General features: G+C 33.9%; 2 protein-coding genes across 2 annotated transcripts; both read right to left on the bottom strand.

Annotated features, from left to right (window-relative positions):
• Positions 1-3,245: 3,245 nt before the first annotated feature.
• LOC144565941 (desmethyl-deoxy-podophyllotoxin synthase-like) lies at positions 3,246-5,677 on the bottom strand. Its single transcript, XM_078315788.1, has 3 exons — positions 4,743-5,677; positions 3,942-4,248; positions 3,246-3,689 (listed from the first exon to the last, which is right to left on the bottom strand). Exons 1-3 carry the CDS (start codon positions 5,637-5,639, stop codon positions 3,370-3,372), a joined length of 1,524 nt encoding a protein of 507 aa, XP_078171914.1. The 5' UTR covers positions 5,640-5,677; the 3' UTR covers positions 3,246-3,369.
• A 7,365-nt stretch (positions 5,678-13,042) lies between these two features.
• Positions 13,043-16,323, bottom strand: LOC144565937 (zealexin A1 synthase-like). The gene is made up of 3 exons (XM_078315783.1): positions 14,924-16,323; positions 13,900-14,206; positions 13,043-13,648 (listed from the first exon to the last, which is right to left on the bottom strand). Exons 1-3 carry the CDS (start codon positions 15,821-15,823, stop codon positions 13,329-13,331), a joined length of 1,527 nt encoding a protein of 508 aa, XP_078171909.1. The 5' UTR covers positions 15,824-16,323; the 3' UTR covers positions 13,043-13,328.
• Positions 16,324-24,200: the final 7,877 nt, after the last annotated feature.

Here is a 24,200-nt window from a genome sequence, read left to right as displayed (position 1 = left end):
TTTTTACGAAAAATTACTAACAAAAAAAAAGTTAGAACTCTGCCTATGTTATTTTACATAGCCGGTCCCAAGCCCGAAATAAAAGAGGAGGGTAACTTTCATTTTTTAATCTATTGTTTTAAAATAAGAGCTTAATTATTTTTAAAATAATTGATTTAAGAAATTTTTGATTTATATTTTATTATAACAAAAATTATTGAGTTCAAATATACAACCATGTCAAATGAGTTTAAATTGGTATGAATTTATATTTATAATTTATTGGTTTTCAAAAAAAAAAAAACAGAAAAAAAAAACAGCAAAAAAAAAAAGCAAAATAAAACAGAAAAAAAAGCAAAAAAAACAGCAAAATAAAACAGAAAAAACAGAACAAAAAAAAAAAAAAAACGAAAAAACAGAACAAAAAAACAGAACGAAAAAAAAAACAGAACAAAAAAAAATAGAACCGAAAAATCGAACAGAAAAACTGAAAAAAAACAGAAACAAAAAACAGAAAAAAAAAACAGAACCAAAAAAACAGAACCAAAAAAACAGAACAAAAAAACCGAAAAAAAAACCAAAAGAAAAAAACCAGAACAGAAAAACAGAAACAAAAAACAGAAAAAAAAAAAAAAAAAAACCGGTCCGGACCCGGACCGGACCGGACCGCCCGGCCCCCGGTACCCGGACCGTCCTGCCCCCGAACCCGTGACGGGCACGGGTATTAAACGGGCAGGGCAGAATTTTTGAAAAAAAAACCCGTGACGCCCGGCCCGTTGTACCCGTGTGCCCGTGACGCCCGTGACCGTGGCTACCCGTGCCCGTGCCCGGGTTTTGCCCGGACCGCCCGGCCCGGCCCGTTTACCAATCACTAATTATCACTGATTCGAATAGGACGGTCCTGATCTAAAACCCAACTTTTGAGTTACTTCACTGAATCTGAATCCCAGGATTGAGTGCTTGTCAAACTTCCAACTGAGCGATCAAAACTCAGTTGCCTATATAGATATACAGATATGTTTTAATATTTGTGTCAGATTAAAACTGACGACTCAGATTTTATTCTACTCAGGTATTGCACTGGTCTGAATTCCATAAAAACAGATGTTATAAAAACAAAAGTATTTCTAAAATGATGTTAAATTGTTAAACATGAGGGTTTCAATACCTCATATCTTTCATATCATATTATACATCTTTTTTTATATCTTTGTTTTCAAAGTTATAACTGTCGATACAAACAGCTCAATATGATATTCATATTAAAATATACTGGGATGAAATTTCTAATTTTTGAAACAAATAAATTAAGATAGGTACAAATCACCATTTCTAAACCGTTCAAAAACAATGATTTTCTATCTATTTTTAAAAAATAACTTCAAAAATTAAAAATTTCATTACCGAATATATTTTTAATATGGATATCATGTTGAGTGATCCGGATTGACAGTTAGAATTTTGAATACAAAATATAGAAAATGAGTTATATGATAAAGTATGAAAGACATAAGGTACTGGAACCACTTCACTGTCAAAATATATTTTTTGTATAATTTTAATTTCATTTTTTTCTTTTCTATTTTTATTGAAAGATCCTCATATTATGAAAGTGGATCTTTTTAAAGGAACTTTGTAAAGAGGTGGTTGGGACTTGCGTGATATTTCATCTTTTGTACAGGAAAACTATGCATACACATAACATAATCAAAAGTTGAGTTAATTTACTATTTCAAATTTGAATTAGTTTACTTTTCTCACTAATTCAAGTCTTTTATACAAACACACCCATAAAAAACATCAATTGTAATACAATGCAACGGAGTATGCTACATAGTATAGTAACAAATGAATTATTCATATTCGATTCCGCAAAAAAAAAAAATTTGTGATTTAGAAATAATTCGAGTATAATTAAGGAAAGATTCGAAATTATTTTAATCAGAGATCTCAGTTTTACAAGGAAGCAAAAAAAAAAAAGAACCAAGAAAAGATTATGGAAGAAATTCAGAAAAAAATTGGTAAATCACAAATTATTGCAAATAATTTGGTTAAAATTCGGTCAACCAAATAATTCGGTGTTCGATTTTCCATTACCCAAAAAACAAATTATTCGTGAATAATTTGCATATCTTGGGACTATGCTATATTGAGCAATATGAAGATAACAAGACAAAGAGATGAAGATAGTAACACATTGTGTAGATTTTTTCTCAAAAAGTTTTATCTCATTTGAATTTCGAAAATATTACCTCTTATGTTAGAGACAATGTGTCTTTACTATTAGATCAAATACTAGTTCTTGACACAATGTGGAGATGAATACAAAAATAATTGTAATATTCTAACAAATATATGTAGCAGCGCAGGAAATGTTAAAATTCAGAGTTAAGGAGAGAGGATTTAGAGATAAGACAGTTTTTTAATCGGTACTAAGAAGGTTCTGTTCCGCAGAATTAGTGAAGATTAGAAGACAAAGGAGACTAAATGAGCTCCATCCAACCGGTACATTGAAAATACAAATGAAATTAATAGAGCCATGAGTTGCAAAGGCCCAACTATGACCCATTAATAATCTTAAAACAAAATGACTCTGCCACATGAGTCCATATTTAATAAAACGGATCAAAAATCAGGAATTGGACTCCTGGACTCTGGAAGGAAGGCTTATCCAAACATTGTGTTGTATGGGTTAGGTGGAATTTTCAAAAAGTTGAAATTTTGTTCCTATTACGTGTTCGGCTGCATGGGTTTGTACCCAAATTATTTTCTTGAGCAGGACAAACACAGTGTTGTCAATTGCTTCCGTCGAAAGGGGCACTTTCTCCATGATTTCCATACAAGATTTGAGAGATTCACAAAGATTATTCCCACAATGAATTACTTCTCAACTGCACGGAGCATTTGAATTCCCGTAATTAATAAAAAAATGTCACCTTTGTTAGATAGCCAGGTATTTTGCTTCATCTCAAGGTACGGGAATGCAACTCAAAATTGGGAAACCCAAGAAAGTACCATGTTTTTCTGTATATACTATATTGATTTCATCTCTCTTTCATTGGTTATTTTAGTTGGCACCGGGTGAGTGCTTAAAGTCATGTTATGAGTGAATTCATTGTCATAATTTGCTTTTGCCCAGAAGCTGTTCGACAATTTCCTTATGAGAACTCTTATTTCATAACAAACCAAATGGCACTCCTAGGAAAATCATCAACAAATATTACTCCTGCTATTTTTTTTTTTTTTTTTTTTTTTAGGAATTTAAGTTAACTTTAGAAACAAAAATATCATTTAAACATTTCATCAAACATGTTGTGTGCGCCACTTAAAACACATCGAGAAACAACCAAACGAAAAGATCTCTAGTTCTATCTAATGAGCCGGCGTAACTCATGTATCCCCAATATTTGTTTTGTCTGGCACTGCATACAATAGAAGTGGCGTTTTCCTTCTAGTGGTCACACCAAATGACTCTGACATGTCAATTTCTTCTGGTTTCAATCCATCGGGAAGTTTCCAATCAAAATGATAAAGGAGGCTAGCAAGAGGCAATGCTGTATTGACAAGGCCTAAGGACACACCGGCACACATCCTTCGGCCTGATCCAAAAGGTAAAAACTCGAAATCATTTCCTTTAAAATCGGTGCCGTTGTTCATAAATCTTTCTGGCTTAAATTCCTCAGGATCTTCCCAGTATTTTGGATCTCGGCCTGTAAGAAGTGTATAAATATAATATAAGATTTTAGTTACATTACCTTTAATACTTTCCAATTTGTTTAAATTACTTTGGAAATTGTTTACAACCTCTAAATTGAGGCATTACAAGTAAAGAATTAAGTATGACATCATGAGGGTTCCTACCATATCAGCTAAATAATTGCTAGAAAACTTATATATGGTCTGGTAATTAAGGCCTTTTTGAAAAATGTATTGGTTGCACAGTACTTTAAAAACAAACATACCTATTGCCCAAACATTTATTAACACAGTCATTCCCTCGGCTATATCATAATCAAGGATGCGACATGCCTCTCGGCACTGTCTTGGGAGAAGAAGAGGAACAGGTGGGTGCAGCCTCAGTGTTTCTTTGATGACTAAATGCAAGTAATTTAGGTTGTCTAGATCTGCCTCAGATACTTGTGTGCTTCCCTTGAGAAGTTCGCGTACTTCCGACTGTACCTTTTTCATAGTTGTGGGATTCCTAAGGAGCTCTGACATTGCCCATTCTATTGTTGTTGATGAAGTCTCAGTACCTGCTCCAAAAAGATTCTGAAAATTGAACAAAAATGTTAACAAATGTGATATATAGGATGACCTACTGGTGATTTTGTACATGTACCTGCAAAGTTTAATTTCCATGCATACAATTTTGGTCAATTTCAGTTATGTCAGCTGAAATTTTCAATATTTCCACTCTGAACCATCGCAGAAATTTCAGGACTTTGATCTTGTTTACCATAGTAACTGTGATAAACTAAAATAAACTTCTTGATCAAGTGATTCCTAAATTAAATATTTTTTCCTAATTTACCCGAAGTTTTAGTATTAAAAAATCAATTTTATATCATTATGCGGTTTTCACAAAGTATTGTAAAAATACTAAATTTGAAAATAGCCAACTCCAGTTTGCATATGAAAATTTTATTTGAGTAAAAGTTTGTATATATGCAAATAAATGTCAGTATTGAATTAATTTAAATCAGGTTTATTATATGTATGCTGTATGCATGCTTTTAGACGAGTAATATATATATAGCTCTCACCAGGATCACAGCTTTGACAGTTTCCATGTCAAGAGGATTAGTTGCCGTGTCTTCATCGTGCAACCTCAGCAAAACACCTAGCAAATCCTCCACCTCTCCCTCTCTGGTAATCTTTCTCTCTCTGTGCTGCTCAATTATCTCATCTAAGAAGCGATATCTTGCCTGGTTGGACCTCTCAGCCTTTTTCGCTGCTGTGCTTACCAATCTTGCTAGCAACGATGATGGAAACAAATCATTTAAATTGAAGCCTGCGGCAAGCTTCACTACATTGTCAATCTCTCGCAAAAACACATCTTGATTCTTGCACTTGCTTCCAATAATGGCCCTTGTAATAATATCATTTAACAGTGATGCTAGCCTCTTGCTAAAGTTGACAGGTTCGCAATGAGCTGAACATGAAAAGATATACTTTATCAGATTGGAAACTTCTTCCTCCCGTATTAACTTGTATGACTGGACCCGTCTTGTGCTTAGTAACTCCAGAACACATATTTTGCGCACCTGTCGCCAGTATTCCCCATAGGGAGCAAAAACAACACCCTTCCCACCAAAACTTAGGATATCCATGGTAGGGGTGATAGCACGTGACGCAAAATTGATGTCATGGGTTTTCATGATTTCTCTGGCGGCATCTCGTGAAGAGACTACAATGGTCAGGGTCTCCCCGAGGTGAAGTAGCATAAGTTGTCCGAACTGCCTTGATAAGTCTCGCATCGCACGATGCGGGAGTGACCCGATAATATTGTGGATGTTCCCAATAATAGGGAGAGGCCATGGCCCTGGAGGGAACCTTAGACTAGGTTTTGAGTGGTTTGTTTTGGACTTGAAAAGGAGAAGAATGAAGACACAGAGAAAAAGAGAGAATAGCAGAAGAGGAAACGAAGGATAATAATCCATATGTTAAGAGTGGTAAGAGACCAGCTCAGTATCGGTGGATATATGTTAATAGTGTGGCCGTTTAAGGATCTATTTAGTATACTAGTATCATATCCGTGCGTTGCAACGGGGACATATTATAAGAAACAAATATATCAATAAAAATAATAATTATCTAAAAATTAAAACACATGTTAATAGAAAATTTATATGATTATGTATTTTTAATTAATTTTAATCGTAATCTTTGATAACAATTTGATGATGTGATGATTCTTTATTTTTAAGTATCAATTAACAAATAATAGCTCGGTTCGAATCTAATATCAAATATCATACAACAATTCAATATCAACATATAATATGATATAAAAAAACATATATAAAAAGTGTTATCGTTTGTATGTATAGGATATATATACACACACACATATTATAAGAAAAATATATATTCACACACACATTTCAATTTATATTTTTCTTTATTTCCAATTTAGAATACACACACGCACACACACATACACACATTGATATATTATATATTGGAGATATATTCTAAATTGCCCACACCAATATGTATAGAAACAAAGAAAGAAAAATAAGGAAATTAAAAAAATATATGATTTTCATTGTGATTCATATAAAAACGAAGAAGTAAGGAAACAATAAATAAGAAAATGAAAGGTTTGAGTCTTCTCAATTGAAGAGGAGAAATATGGAAATAAAGGAATAAGGAAACAAATAAATATATCGCTAAATTTCAGAATTTGTTCATTTTAAATTGTAACGTATTGTGTGGCAGCACATGTGGTGGGTATGTTTTTAACTAAATTTAGACTTCTATACATAAAAGAGATACATTTAATCAAAAGAAGACAAATTATATAATTGGAGAGTTGAGATCAAATCCGAAGTTTCATCTCTCAATCGTAGCCGTTGGCGGATCGGACACCCAACGTGCTTAATAATAGAATGGAGATATAGAAATATATTTGGAGATAGTAGTTGAGTGCATTAATTGGTAGGGGTATTAGAGCATCTACATCCATGAAACTCTTGGAGTTTCTAAATAACTGTTAACTAATTTTTAAAAATTTTGTCTCTGAAAGTTTCTAAACCTCCACATCCCTGAAACTAAAATTAGAGTTTCTTAATTGCCACATCAGCAAATAAATTACAAGAGAAAAGAATTTCAGCCAATTATTTGGCCACGTCATAGTTTATAAACAGTTTCTTATTAAGAAACTTTGGAGCAAAGTTGCTAAATAAGAAACTCATCTGCATCTCTAAAACTAGTTTAGAAACTGCCACATCAGATTAGAAACTCCAAGAGTTTCAGGGATGTAGATGCTCTTAGACTGTCCGTGAAATGTTTTACCTGATCTCTATTAACACCGTATACACTAAAAATGGATATGAGGAAGTTCTCTAGCTAACTTATCTAGAAAAGCAGTTGTTCCATTTATGTTAACCACTAGAGTAATATTTTCTCTCCGATCGACCTCTTCCACCCCTCCCGGTCCCCACCTCTCCAATCCACCTCCACCTATTATCATTTATATATAGACCCACAACGTTTTTGGTCCGTCCGAAATACACTCATGATTGATCTTTTTTGTTTTGTAACTGCTCATAAACATGCCAACATTTATGGCTTTCGTTTTCTGTCTGTTTCGTCATTATTTTCTCAAAGAAAAATGTTCATACTTATTTTGTTTTATTATAACTATCATCATCATTTGTACTATTTTTTTATTGGAACTGTCTTCATCAATCTAGATCATTTAAAAAGGCATTATTATGACGTTAAAGCGTATATATTTAGGATATACATCAATCTAGATTATTTTTGACGTATTTTTTATGGGATAACTCTTATATCAGAAATTTACTGAAATCAGCGGTTTTCAAACTAGCTTAATATATAGTAAAAAAATTCCAAAAAATGTAAAATTTGGTCTCCAAGTAGATTATAATATAGATTAAACATCTAACAGTTTGGATTTGTTGTTTGGACATCACACGGCTAAATATAGCCCCGGCAGCACCTCTGCTGAAATGCTGTCAGCAGCAATTTAGACAAACCCTATATATACACACACACATGTGTACAGTAGCTCAATGATCTCTTTCATCACCCTATATATCTATGTCCGGAAGACGGGAACTTTAAAACTTCCTTCAATATCTAGTGTTATTAATATTAAACTTGTATGTCATGTTATATATATATATGAGGAGTGTTCAAATGCCTCCATGTTTTTGTGCCTCCATCATGCCTCCATCTCTCTCCATTATTTTCAAAGTTCAAACAGTCGATCCGAACCGCTCAACCTAACCTCCATACTAAAATATGTTTGGAGACCAAATTTTATAGTTTTAGGATATTTTTTACTATTTTCTTATATAGGTACAAAATCAGTAAATTTGAACCATCTAAAAACAATATTTTTTTACCTATCTAAAAAAAATAGTAAAAAAATTCCTAAAAATATAAAATTTGGTTTCCAAACATATTTTAGTATGGAGGTTAGATTGAGCGGTTCGGATCGACTGTTTGAACTTTGAAAATGATGGAGAGAGATGGAGGCACAAAAACATGGAGGCATTTGAACCCTCCTCTCTCTCTCTATATATATATAGAGATATATATAGAGAGAGAGAGAGAGAGAGAGAGAGAGATGAGCTATGGTACATTGCAATGTATAACCACTTTTGTACATTGGACTATAAATCACGTGATTCAAAGTCCAAATAACCGATCCAAACCGTTCATCTTGTTTTTCATATTAATATATGTTTGGAGACCAAATTTTACATATTTTGGAATTTGTTTACTATTTTTTTAGATTTATTGAAAATCGCTGTTTTTAGACAGATCTGGACCATAAAAAAAACGACAATTTTCAATAAATCTAAAACAATAGTAAAAAAATTCAAAAAAAAATGTAAAATTTGGTTTCCAAACACATATTAATATGGACAACAAGATGAACGGTTTGAATCGGTTATTTGAACTTTGAAACACGTGATTTATAGTTCAATGTATAAAAATGACTATGCATTGCAATGTACCATAGCCCATCTCTCTTTCTCTCTATATATAGAGTGAGTCTATGGTACTATGCATATCACGGGTTGTTACCGTGCTACGGCTCTATATTCGAGTTTTCAAATCCTAACGGTCGATCCGAACCGTTCATCTTGTTCTCCATATTAATATGTGTTTGGAGACCAAATTTTACACTTTTTGAAAAAATTTTACTATTTTTTTAGATATTTAGAAAATCACTTGATCTGAAAATTCTGGAGGTCTCCAAACACATATTAATATGGAGAACAAGATGAACGGTTCGGATCGACCGTTAAAATTTGAAAATTCAAATATAGAGCCATAGCACGGTAACAAATCGTAATATGCATAGTACCATAGACTCACTCCTATATATATATATATATATATATGAGTAAGGCTTGGGTGCTATGGATAACATAGAGGTCTCTATGCTACAGCTCAATATTCGAGTTTTCAAAATCCAAACGGTCGATCCGAACCGTTCATCTTATTCTCCATATTAATATCTGCTTGGAGACCAAATTTTATAATTTTCTGAAATTTTTTACTATTTATTAAGCCACTTTGAAAATCGCTAATCCAACGGTTTTACTGTTTTGTGCAGCCACCGTTGGATCAACAATTTTGTAAAATACTTAATAAATAGTAAAAAAATTCAGAAAAATGTAAAATTTGGTCTCCAAGCAGATATTAATATGGAGAATAAGATGAACGGTTCGGATCGACCGTTTGGATTTTGAAAACTCGAATATTGAGCCGTAGCATAGAGGCCTCTATGCTATCCATAGCACCCAAGCCTTACTCTATATATATATATATATATATATATATATTATCTCTTTGATGTTATTTTGTTCATCACAACCTATATATGCTTCTTTTTTTTTTAGACTATGATAGTGGCTATCAGATTGACACAAATCTATATATATCAAAGTTGAATACTTTCTTCAAACTTCATAATTATGACGTTACTTGTATTTTTATCTTTCGACCTAATTTTTGTTGATTTATTTTTTATCGGATAACTCTTATATCATATTTCCTTTTCTCGTTTAAAATATATGTGTTTAATATGGTTAAAGTATAATATAACTCTTAAAAACATTTTTGTCATTTTTTCCCTTTTGTTAAATACTGCGCAGTTATCATTATATTTTGAAAAAAAAAAAACTATGTATTTGTATTCAGAATATACTGTAACAAATTTTTTTTTTTTTATTTAACTAAAAGTTGGATAAAGATCAATCTTGGTTGGACAGATCTATTAGATAGGGTCCATTAAAGGAGATTCAAATGAAACTTGGCAGCCATTGCAAAGCTTTAATTATTAAAAAAAACAAGAAGAAGATTAAAATGAAATCACGACACGTATGGTTATCCTTGTTATATGTAGTGTAGTTGCCGAGATTTTTGACTTGGATAAAATTCTTATTTGGATGTACTTGAGAAAAATTCAATCTTCGAAAGGGACATCAATCGAAGTGGGAAAAAAGAAACAAAATGCTGTGACCTTTTGGCTCTTTCGCCCAGCGAGAAAAAAAGGGCGATAGAGTAACCTATCTGCCATGCCTCCCACACCACCCCTCTCCACCTCCTCTACCCCTCCATTTCAATCCTTTCATATTCTTCTAGAGCTCAATCCGATACATGGGTATAGTCTCTACCCATTTCGATCGGAGCTAGGCGGTGAGTTGATCTGGCTGTTGGAGCATCGTGGTGAGTAGATCCGACCGTAGAAGCGCTACGGTGAGTAGATCGGATCTTCGGAGTGTGGCGGTGAGTAGATAGGATAGTATGAGCACCGTGGTGAGTAGATCGGACCTTCGGAATGTGGTGGTGAGTAGATAAGACCGTCGGAGTGCGGCGGCTATCGGACAAAAATAAATCCAACGTGAAGAGGGTTAGATAATTATGTATTAGAATATTTAAGAGTGTACATAAGTAGGATTAAATGATTAGAGTAATTTAAGTAAATTAATGAGAATAAAGAAGTTTAGATTTAGAAATTAGAGTTATTTGACTCGTTGGAAATACATCTTTTATCAATTAATTTATTAGCTGGCATCTAAAGTCACTAACCTTAAAAAAAAAAAAAACATCAATCGAAATGTTTGCATACAGGTTATATATTCTCATAGAAATAATAAAATTAAAGTGAGGGAGACTGCATGACGTTAATATGTATATTACGTATTGTTTAGTGTTTAAGTTTCGAAAATGTTAAATCACGTTATTTAAAACACTGAAAAATATTATTTTTTATTTATTTAAAAAATAATAAGAAAATCGATAAAAACATAAAATTTGATAAATATGTTTTAAGATTATGTTTAATATTCCAAACTACTGCATATTTAAACTTTAAAAATAAAGATATAAACTCACGACATGAATCGATCCATAATATGCATATTATATATATAGTTTCAGTCATAGAAAGTTTACCTGCATATACTTGTGGCCCATCCCTTGCTGCTGCTAGATCTCCCAAGAAATAACCTCTGCCTCGTCCGAAATATGTATATATCTAGTATCTTTTGCAGGGGCGGTTGGGTGGAGCTCATTTAGCCTCCTTAATTTGTCCTCTAATCTTCACTAATTTTGCGGAACAGAACCTTTCTAGTATGGATTAAATAACTTTCTTATCTCTAAATCCTCTCCCCTTCCTTAACTCCGAATCTTAATATTTTCTGCGCTGCTACATGTATTTATTAGAATATTATAATTATTTTTGTATTCATTTTCAAATTATGTTAAGAACTAGTATTTTCAAAATTCGAATGAGATAAATCTTTTTGAGAAAAAAACCTACACAATGTGTTACTATATATCTTCATCTCTTTGTCTTTGATATCTTCGCATTGCTCATGTAGCATAGTCACAAGATTTGCAAATAATTCATTTTTTTATGATGGCGAACCGAACGCCAAATTGTTCGGTTGATTGAATAATTCGCGATTTCGAATTTGTTTTTTATTATCTTTTTTGGGAGCAGTACTGAAAACTTTGATTCGGATAATTCTAAATCATTTCCGAATTATTTTTGAATCACAGATTTTTAATCCTGAATAATTCATTTGTCACTATGTTATGTAGCATGCTCCGTTGCATTGTATTACAATTGCTGTTTTTTTATGGGTGTGTTTGGATAAAGAGAATAGAACTAATTCAAATTTAAAATAGTGAGTTAACTTAACTTTTGGTCATATTAAGTTAATTATGCATATTTTTCCTGTACAAAAGATGAAATATCACGCAACCACCTCTTTACAAAGTTCCATAAGAAATATCCACTTTCATAATATGAGGATCTTTCATCTAAAATAGAAAAGAAAAAAAAATGAAATTAAAATTATACAAAAAAATATTTTGACAATGTAACATCATTTTACAAATACTTTTGTTTTTATAACATCTGTTTTTAGGGAATTCAGACCAGTACAATATCTGACTGAGTATAATGAAATCTTAGTTGTCAATTTTAATCTGACACGAATATCAAAACAGATCTGCATATCGGATCCGTATCCTCCCAGGTACCTGACTCAACACAATTGAAACGGACGGCTCAGATTTACTATCAGCCGGTCGAGATTCAGAATGACAGTGGGTGCAGGATTATTTGTTCTTTGAGATGCGTGCCAATCCATTTTCGGACCGTCCGATTCAATTCTACTCAGGGGATACGAATTCCTGTATATCTATATAGGCAACTGCGTTCTGATCGCTCGGTTGGAAGTTTGACAAGCACTCAATCCGGTACCTGGGACTGGGTGGATACGGATTCCACTTGATGATGCTGGAATTTTGTTGCGCATGACAAACAGAGTGCTGTCAATTAATTGCAAGTTGGAATTTTGTTGCGCAGGACAAACATAGTGATGTCAATTAATTGCTGCGGTCAAAAGGTCACTTTCTCAAGGATTTCCAAACGAGATTTGAGAGATTGACAAAGACTTTTTTCCACAAGGAATTATTTCTCAACTGCACCTGCACGGAGCATTTTAAATCCAATAATTAATCAAACAATGCCACCATTGTCCGATAGCTAGTTAATTATTTTGCTTCAACTCAAAGGTACGTGAATGCAACATAAGAGAAAAGTTTGGGTCGGATGTCCATAGGAAGCAAATTTGTGGGTGATCTGTTCTAAGAGTCGTGTTCACAAATATTAAAGCGCATCATCGAACCCAAATTTGTTATGAAAAAACACTTGAAAGTACCATGATTAGGTGCGCTTTCTGTATAGATTTCATCTCTCTTTCATTGGTTATTTTAGTTAAGTGTTTTATGAGTGAATTCATTGTCATAATTAGCTTTTAACCAGAGCTGTTCGATAATATGCTTAAAAGAACTCTTATTTCATAATAAACCATACGTCATGGCATCTAGTAGCAAATTGCACTGAGCAATGATAATTATACTTTTGTACAAGCACTCCTATATATTGCAAATTTCTAAGAAAATAGATACCCGTCCTGCTCTATTTAATTTTAAGAGGACAAGTAAACTTTAGAAAACAAAAATTTCGTTCAGCGTTTCATCAACCACGTTGTGTGCGCCGCTTAAAACACATCGTGAAACAACCAAAAGAGAAGAGCTCTTGTCCTATCTAATGAGCCAACGCTAACTCATGTATCCCCAATATCTGTTTTGTGTGGCACTGCATACAACACAAGCGGCGTTTTCCTTCTAGCGGTGATACCAAATGACTCTGACATGTCGATTTCATCTGGTTTCAATCCATTAGGAAGTTTCCAATCAAAATGATAAAGGAGACTAGCAAGAGGCAATGCTGTATTGACAAGGCCCAAGGACACACCAGCACACATCCTTCGGCCTGATCCAAAAGGTAAAAACTCGAAATCATTTCCTTTAAAATCAGTGCCGCTGTTCATAAATCTTTCTGGCTTAAATTCCTCTGGATCTTCCCAGTATTTTGGATCTCGGCCTGTAAGAAGTGTATAAATATAATATAAGTTTTTGATTACATTACATTTAATACTTTCCAATTTTTTTGAAGTACTTTGGAAATTGTTTACAATCTCTAAATTGAGGCATCACAAGTAAAGAATTAAGTATGACATCATGAGGGTCCCTACCATATCAGCTAAATAATTGCTAGAAAACTTATACATGGTCTGGTAATTAAGGGCTTTTTGAAAAATGTATTGGTTGCACAGTACTTTAAAACAAACATACCTATTGCCCAAACATTTATTAACACAGTCATTCCCTCGGCTATATCATAATTAAAGATGCGACATGCCTCTCGGCACTGTCTTGGGAGAAGAAGAGGAAAAGGTGGGTGCAGCCTCAGTGTTTCTTTGATGACTAAATGCAAGTAATTTATGTTATCTAGATCTGCCTCAGATACTTGTGTGCTTCCCTTGAGAAGTTCACGTACTTCGGACTGTGCCTTTTTCATAGATGTGGGATTCCTAAGGAGCTCTGACATTGCCCATTCTATTGTTGTTGATGAAGTCTCAGTACCTCCTCCAAAAAGATCCTGAAAATTGAAGAAAAATGTTAACCAATGACCTACTGGTGATTTTGTACATGTACCTGCAAAGTTTAGCATGCATACAATTTCGGTCAATTTCAGTTATGTCATCTGAAATTTTCAATACTACCACTCTGAACCATCGCAGAAATTTCAGGACATGGATCTTGTTCATAGTATTTGTGATATACTAAAATAAACTTCTTGATCAAGTGATTCCTAAATTAAATATTGTTGCCGAATTTACCCGAAAGTTTTAGTATTAAAAAATCAATTTTATTTTATTATGCGGTTTTCACCGCTTGGGTGCGTTTGGTTGGAGCAAGAATAGCACTAATCCGAGAATATAGCACTATTCTTTCAAGCTATTCGACATTTGGATGGAGCAAGAATAGCACTAATCCGAGAATATAGCACTAACCCACTATTCTTTGTTTGTCTTATATGGATTAGCTCACTATTCTACTAACCCAACCAAAAGTTGAGTTAGCTACTATTCTCAAATTTGCAATCAGCTCTATTCTTGCACTATTCCTAGTTTCACCCAAACGCACATAAAAGTACGAAATTTGAAAATAGCCAACTCCAGTTTGCATATGAATATTTTATTTGAGTAAAAGTTTGTATATATGCAAATAAATGTTAGTATTGAATTAATTTAAATCAGGTTTATTATATGTATGCTGTATGCATGCTTTTAGATGAGTAATATATAGGGCTCACCAGGATCACAGCTTTGATGGTTTCCATGTCAAGAGGATTCGTAGGCCTGTCCTCGTCATGTAACCTCAGCAAAACACCCAGCAAATCCTCCACCTCACCCTCTCCCATGGCAATCTTTCTCTCTCTGCGATGCTCAATTACCTCATCTAAGAAGCTACATCTTGCCTGTTGGCACCTCTCTGCCTTTTTCACTGCTGTGCTTACCAATCTTGCTAAGAAAGATGATGGAAACAAATCATTTAAATTGAAGCCTGAGGCAAGCTTCACTAGGTTGTCAAGCTCTCGCAAAAACACATCTTGATTCTTGCACTTGCTTCCAATAATGGCCCTTGTAATAATATCATTTAACAGTGATGCTAGCCTCTTGCTAAGGTTGACAGGTTCGCAATGAGATGAACATGAAAAGATATATTTTATCAGATTGCAAACTTCTTCCTCCCGTATTGACTTGTATGACTGGACCCGTCTTGTGCTTAGTAATTCCAGAACACATATTTTGCGCACCTGTCGCCAGTATTCCCCGTAGGGAGTAATAACAACACCCTTCCCACCAAAAGTTAGGATATCATTGGTAGGGGTGATAGCACGTGATGCAAAATTGATGTCATGGGTTTTCATGATTTCTCTGGCGGCATCTTGTGAAGAGACTACAATGGTCAGGGTCTCCCCGAGGTGAAGTAGCATAAGTTTTCCAAACTGCCTTGATAAGTCTCGCATCGCACGATGCGGGAGTGACCCAATAATATTGTGGATGTTCCCAATAATAGGGAGAGGCCATGGCCCTGGAGGGAACCTTAGACTAGGTTTTGAGTGGTTTGTTTTGGATTTTGAAAGGAGAAGAATGAGGACACAGAGAAAAAGAGAGAATAGCAGAAGAGGAAACGAAGGATAATAATCCATATGTGAAGAGTGGTAAGAGACCAGCTCAGTATCGGTGGATATATATAGTTTGGCCGTTTAAGGACCTATTTAGTATATATAGAAATATATTTGGACATAGTAGTTGAGTGCATTATTTGGTAGGGGTGTCAGACTGTCAGCGGAATGTTTTACCTGATCTCTATTAACTCATGGTTTGGAAACTCGGCCGAGTCAACTCGGAATCGGATGGGACCGGGCCGAGTTTTACCCGAGTCTCGCGCCTATGCGTGTTTTTCAGCAAAACTCGGATGAACAGTGCTTGACTCGGCCGAATCTAGCCGAGTTACACCGAATTTACTCCGAGTTGAGCCAATTCTCACTAACCTGGACTGAGTCTCAGCCGGCGGCTGTACTGTCGTAGGTCGAGAAGTGATTGAAGCTGTGCTGTCGCAGGAGAAGTGATTGAAGAAGACGAAGGCGCAGGAGAAGTGATTGAAGAAGGCGCGGCGCAGGCGCTGTAAGAGGAAGACGGGGCGGAGGGTTTGGGGGGTGGGGTTACGCTGTAAGTGAGAGGGACGGAGGGGGGTGGACTGGAGAGGAAGGTGAAAGAGGGCTGGACCCGAAATTTTGATTAAATAGAGTTAATTGCCTTCCCTCCTTGCTCAATCAAATGGATCACAGGGTTCCAATTTTCGTGCTAGATGCATATCAAACGGATGAAACAATTCCAAAATATTATAGAGGTTCTAATTGATATGAATTGGGTGAGTTAATTGGATTTCAATTGAAATTGATTTGAAAATTCGTTACTAACTATTCGAACTTTATCATTTTAATTTATAATCCAATTAATTCAATATTAAATTATATATATCCAATTAATTATTTATTAATCAATCTAACCGACTAAATTTGAAATTTATTTTTTTATAATACGAATTTTTGCAAATGACCTGCGTGAGTATTCTAAATTATAGTTCTTAGATCTTTATAACTCGTAAAATTCTAATTATAATCACATCATAATAATTCATCATTTAATTATAGATTTAATATTTGTTTCAAACAGACGTTTCGATCCTATTTAGATTTTTTTTAAAAATTATTTGTGATGTATACTTAGTTAGTACATTGATCAATTATTATCTAATTAATAAAATTTTAATTAGTCGTAATTTGCAAATCGTTCGTTAATTATTTGTTTAAATTTTTCAGGTTATAACAGTATTTATTTTAATAGGTCGTAATTTGCAAATCATTCGTTAATTGGGGGTCTCAATCGGAGCAAGAGTCCCATTCGAATTTTACAATCCGCCCCTCCTCATGTTTGCTAAATGTTTTACTCAATTTTACTGTGTAATATTTTGTCTTAATTAACATAGTTTTTTTTTACAAATTATTTTTATTAATTTTTTCCTACTATTTGGCTACAAAACAAGCTTCTATCAAAAAAACCCGACTTACTGATCCGATTCTTCCGATTCCAAGTTTCAGAACCATGCTATTAACACCATATACACTAAAATGGATATGAGCAAGTTCTCTTGCTAACTTATCAAGAAAAAGAGTTGTTCCATTTATGTTAACCACTAGAATAATATTTCCTCTCCGATCCACCTCATCCACCTCTTATAAGTCTTTATCTTCGATACAACAATACTCTTTTCTTTCGTCTCTACCGACTCAAGCAGAGAGGAGACTGAGGGAGAGGGGAGGGAGTAAAGCCGATTGGAGCTAATGTGAGCACGGTATCATCGGAACTCGGAGTGTGCAGTTCACCATTGCGGTCGAAGCACGGCCGTGAACAAATTTGGTAGTCAGAGTGTGGTAGCTCGGACGAAAACGGATCAGGTCATGAAGAGAGATGGAGAATAAGGTAATAGAGTGATTAAGAGTGTAAATAAGTAGGAATAGATAAATATGATAGTTTAGAGGGATTGATGAGAATAAATTAGTAGATCTAGAAATTAGAATCATTTGATCCGTTGTAATAATGTTTTTTTTATTAATGTAATTATTAGTAAGTATTTAAAGTCACTAACTTTAAAAAAAAAATCTTTTATTTGTACATAGCTTTTTGTATCATTAATCATTTACAACTTTAATTGATCAAAAGTTCTATCAGTAGTTATTTAATGATATTTTAGTTTCATGGTTAACTGTTTGTAAAAGTAAATTACAGGGAGGTTTGGGTTTAATTGATATAAAACGTCTTAACCAGTCTTTGCTTGCTAAATGGTGAGTGAGGTTTAAAGATCCTAATATTACTTGTAAATGGAAATCAATAGTTCTGACTAAGTATGGCCACATAGGTTTTTCTTCCACTTGCTCTCCTTTTTGGAGGGGTATCTTAAAGGGTGCCCATGTAGTCAATACTGGGCTAGCCAGATCTTTGGATAATGGTCTTACCATTTTATTTTGGAAAGATCGATGGTGTTCCGAACATATTTTAGCTTGTTTATATCCAACTCTCTTTCTTATAGCTCAAGATCCTGATTTATTGGTTAGTGAGGCTTTAGAACATGATTTCTTAGATATCTCTTTCACACGCCAACTAACAGGTGTCACTTTTCATGAGTGGCATAATCTGCTTTCTCATTTAAATAATTGTAGACTTAACCCCCTTTTAAATGACACTTTATTATGGAGGTGGTCTTCTATAGGTAAGTTCACAGTTCATTCTTATTATATGTGGCTTGAATATGGAGGTATTCCCAATTTTGAATTTACATCTATTTAGTCATCTAAAATTCCTCTGAAGATCAAAATTTTTCTCTATCTTCTCAAAAGAAATAAACTGCTGACCAAAGAAAATCTTACTCATAGAGGTTGGATAGGTAATACATCATGTCATTTTTGTGGTTCGTTCGAATCTACTGATAATTTATTTGTGCATTGCCCCTTCTCTTTTCAAATATGGAGTTGGATTGCTCAACATAATAACTTTCTGTTTGAGGGTTCGACTATGGATGATATATGGTTTCTGAATGCCTCTATTCCCCTTAAGGATAAACCTTTGGTAGAGCTTGTTCGAGGAGCTGTGCTTTGGTGTTTATGGCTTATAAGAAATAAGCTTTGTTTCCAACAATCTCGTATGCCTACTTTAAAGGCCGTTGGCTCCAAAATTATTACTTTAGCTACATTATGGTGTAAGACCTTAAATAATGGTTCTTTGCTTAACCTATCTTTAATTATGCCTTTCGACACTAATGACTTGCCTTCTCAGGATTTGATTATAGTAGGCCCAAGGTCAACGGTTCAAGAGGGGGATCCAACGCTAGAGGTAGAGCACCCTATGCTGGCACAGGAAGATTTAATCCATATGCTTAGGTTAGAGTTCCTCAATGATTAGTTTGTGATTTTTTTTTCCGATCTCTTGCTATTAGATGCTTACATTAGCATGGTTTTGTTGTGTTGAATATTTGGCTAGGCATGATACTGTGTATTGCCTATGTCGTTTTTTTTCATATTGTATGCGTTTCTCTCTCCAGTTTGGTTGGAGATTGAAGCCAAAACAATTTTATGATTTCTAATGAAATCGGTGGCTCACCACTTTTTCAAAAAAAAAAAAAAAATCATGTTAAAATAGATATCTGACTTTATTCATTTTGATAAGTATTATTTTATCATCCTCTCTGTTACTTTTTTTTATGATGCATGATCGACGCTATAAATTTGTTTGTGTATATACAAACTAATATTTCTAATTTGGGAACTATTAATTGTGCGCTTAATACATGAAATATAAATTAAGCTTATCTTCAGCGGATGATAACAAAAGTTTCTTGGTGTGATATATCAATGTAAGAATTTCTACAGAAAAAAGTGATGAACCATACGATCGACAAACCTTTCAACAAGCGTATCACCAGGTGTTCATTCTTTTGGTATTAATTTATTAATTCGTACTTTTTGGACCATTATCAGACAAAAACAATAGTAGCTCGATCTCTTTCGTGAAACTTCCTTCAATATCTAGTGTTATTAATATTAAACTTGTATGTCACGTTATCTATATATATATTATCTCTTTGACGTAATTTTGTTCATATCACAATATATATATATATAGATGGGCTATGGTGCATTGCAATGCATGGATGAATTTGTGCATTTGATCATAAATCTAAAATTTAAATGACCGATTCAAACCGTTCATCTTGTTCTCCATATTAATATGTGCTTGGAGACCAAATTTTATATTTTTCTGAATTTTTTTACTATTTATTAAGTATTTTACAAAATTGTTGATCCAACGGTGGCTGCTGATTTTACTGTTTTGTTAAGCCACCGTTGGATCAACAATTTTGTAAAATACTTAATAAATAGTAAAAAAATTCAGAAAAATGTAAAATTTGGTGTCCAAGCATATATTAATATGGAGAACAAAATGAACGTTTTGGTTCGGTCATTTGAATTTTGAATTTTAGATTTATGATCCAATGCACAAACCCCTCCATGCATTGCAATGCACCATAGCTCATCTCTCTCTCTCTCTCTCTCTATATATATATATATATATAGTTAGGCTGGGTGCTATGGATAGCATAGTGGCCTCTATGCTACGGCTCAATATTCGAGTTTTCAAAATCCAAACAGTCGATCCGAACCGTTCATCTTATTCTCCATATTAATATCTGCTTGGAGACCAAATTTTATAATTTTCTGAATTTTTTTACTATTTATTAAGCCACTTTGAAAATCGCTAATCCAACGGTTTTACTGTTTTGTGCAGCCACCGTTGGATCAAAAAATTTGTAAAATACTTAATAAATAGTAAAAAAATTCAGAAAAATGTAAAATTTGGTCTCCAAGCAGATATTAATATGGAGAATAAGATGAACGGTTCGGATCAACCGTTTGGATTTTGAAAACTCGAATATTGAGCCGTAGCATAGAGGCCACTATGCTATCCATAACACTCCAGCCTAACTCTCTCTCTCTCTATATATATATATATATATATTTTTTTTTTTTGAAATCTGATAGTGGCTATCAGACACAATTAATCTATATATGTCGAAGTTGAAAACTTCCTTCAAACTTCATAATTATGACGTTACTGTATTTTTATCTTTCGACTTAATTTTTGTTGATTTATTTTTTATCGCATAACTCTTATATCATATTTTCCTTTTCTCATTCAAAATATCTGTGTTTAATATGTTTAAAGTATAATATAACTCTTAAATACTTTTTTGTCTTTTTCTTTTTCTTTATGTTAAATACTGGGCAATTATCATTGTATATATTTTTTATATTTTAAAAAAAAACTATTTATTTGTGTTCAGAATATACTGTAACAATTTTTTTTATTTATTTAACTTAAAATTGGATAAAGATCAATCTTGCTTGGACTGATCTATTAGGGTCTATTAAAAGAGATTAAAATGAAATCACGACACGTGTGGTTATCCTTATTACATGTAGTGTAGTCGCCGAGATTTTTGACTTGGAAAAATTCTTATTTGGATGTACTTGAGAGAAATTTTATCTTCGATCGAAAGGGACATCAATCGAAGTGTTTGCTTACAGGTTATATATTCTCATAGGAATAATAAAAAGTGAGGGAAACTCTATGACGTTAATACGTATTACGTATTGTTTAGTGTTTAAGGTCCAAAAATATTTAAGCTATGAAAAATAACAATTTTTTATTTATTTAAAAAATAATAAAAAAAATATATATATAAAAACATAAAATTTGATAAATATATTTTAAGATCATGTTTAATATTCCGATCTACTACATGTTTAAACTTTAAAAATAAAGATATAAACTCATGAGTCGATCCATAATATGCATATTAATTACCATAGTTTCACTCATAAAAAGTTTACCTGAATACACTTGTGGCCCATCCTTGCTGCTGCTAGCTAGATCTCCCAAGAAATAACCTCTGCCTAGTCCGAAATATATCTAGTATCTTTTGCGGCCATTTTTATTAATAACCCAAAAAAAAAGGTTTTTTACAAAAGTAACCCCAAAATCTGAGTTTTTCCAAATATAACCAAACCGCCAGGAATGCTGGCGGTCCACTTCTATAGCAGACCGCCAGGGACATGGGCGGTCTGCTAGGGACCAAACCGCCAGTGTTCTGGGCGGTCCGCTTTTTTTTTTTTTTTTTTTTTTTAGAGATCTGATTTTTTTTCTTAATATTTTCATTTGTGAAGTTTTAGTTTTTTTTTGCTTAGAGTATTTGCCAAAAAATAAAACATTTGATATATTTATAAGTGATGTCGTAACTCTTTATAACTTTCAATTGATTTGTCAGTTGGATATCACGAGTCTAAAGATAACACTAATTAAGGACTTGGCCTTGATTCAAAAAATTTCAAGCTCTGACAGCTTGTTGATCTTCTTCTCTATATTTATGGTACTAAAACAATAGTTTAGAGATACCGAGGCGTGTGCAGCCGGACAGGGAGCTCAAAGGCAAAGCAGCTGCTAGGTTCAGTCCCTCGGGGAAGAAGCATAAGAGATGATTGCAGTTTTTTTATGATGTATTTATTATGATTGCATTTTATGATGTATTTTGGACTGTAGTATTATTATGATTGCAGTTTTATTTTATATTTCATGTTGGTTTTATGTTTTTTCTGCTTTACATTGAAACGGTCTTATGAAATTACAACGTATCTGTTTCGTCAAATTATAACTAATCAAGTGTTAAAACTAAGCAATTCCATCGAAACGGTCTTATACCTGTAGCAATCACCTCAAAATCGTCCAAAATTATCCAAAATTGAAACAGTCTGCTATTTTTTTTTGACAAATCAAATCAAATTACATCAAAGTTATAAAGAGTTATGACATCACTTATAAATATAGTCTAACATAGTTTAACAAGTGAAGTTCACGAATACAAAATCAGCTGCTAGGGACCAGACCGCTGGTATCCCTGGCGGTCCACTAGCTGTCTAAAATAAGCATTTTCTCTCTCCAGCACACACTGCAAAGAAGGAGAAAGAGAGAGCGTAGGCGATTGTTTGGGCGATTTCAGACGATTTTCTAGGCTACTAGATCTACAGGTAATTTTTTTTTTCATTCCTTTGTAATTATTTTATAATTAGTATATGTTTACTGTACAATTAGTCTATGTTTGTGGTTCTGTTGAACAGGATGGACAATAGCGAAAAAGGCACCCATGCTGCCAAATGTCACTGTAATGCAGTACTTCTTTTGAAAAGAGTTGGTGTCAAATGTCCCATTGAAAATCCACCCCTTTCAGACGATGACTTTGTTGAAAATCCATATGGATATGGTCTGAAAAAAAAAATTCATGAAGACCCTCCAACCCCAGACTTTGTTCCATGTACTCATACTAGTAAGGCGAGCACATCGTCAGGTGTCACGAATCAGAAGCCGGCGGCTAAGAATACTGCTGTTAAGAATCCGGCTCCTAAGAAGTCAGTTGGTAAGAAGCCGACTGCTAAGAAATAGGATTTTAAATTCGTCAATTTAGTTTTTCCGTTGTGAGATGTTTCTTAATGTATTTTATCATCTTGTCAGACAATTTATCATTTATCTCTGAATTAATTATTGAATATGCTAGATAATATAACTGTAGTTCTAAAGTAGTCTAACATAGTCTAACAAGTAAAGTTCACGGATACAATTAAAGTTCAATTATACAACTGAAGTTCACCAATATTCATAACTTAGTTCAAACCAAACAGAATAAGTTCACCCAAGCAAAATAATAAGTTCATCTTTCACGACATCGGAATAAACCCAATAGACGAGAAGATTTTCTGGTGCCAGCTGCAGGTGCTGCAGTACTTGTAGACCCTTGGCTACTAGATGATTGGGTCGCAAGAGGTGGTTGTGGTCTACCAGTTGCTTCAGCAACAACTCTCGCATTTTCTCTTTCATTGTGTTTGTTTATGGCATCTGAACATAACAACAAAATCCAGTTATTAATATAATAAAATCATAAATTAATTCCGAAAAATGCTACATACCTGCCCTGCGCCTGTTAGAAACGGAACGGCGAGCCTGATTTCCCGATGGCCTCCTACCACCCATCTCGTCTATGGTCATTATAGCACGTTTGTGTCTCCTCCTCCCCTTCCTTATCCATCCTTTTGAAGGGAGTATTCTATCACCGACATACGCAGGTCACTCATGCTGGTTGGGATAAGAATGGAAAGATCCACCCCAAGTAGAAGCAAGGTAATCGTTACGATACATGTCAGCGACATAGTGATCCTCGCAGAAGTTTCTCACTCGGCATACCGCCATCACGTGACTACAAGGTATTCCAGATAGTTGGGGTCCTTGGCATGTACAGGTCACTGTTCGCTTCTCAGAGTGTGCTTACAAAGTTTCAGGTACAACAAGTTGTACCAGTTTAAACCTTGAATTTACTCTCGTCTAAGGTTGCAAGTGCACAACCCTATCCGTGTAGTATAT

This window comes from Carex rostrata, chromosome 15, assembly GCF_964058835.1.
Source record: "Carex rostrata chromosome 15, lpCarRost1.2, whole genome shotgun sequence".
NCBI lineage: Eukaryota > Viridiplantae > Streptophyta > Magnoliopsida > Poales > Cyperaceae > Carex > Carex rostrata.
Note: the sequence above shows the minus strand (reverse complement) of the source record. Positions and strands in the feature narration are given on the sequence as shown.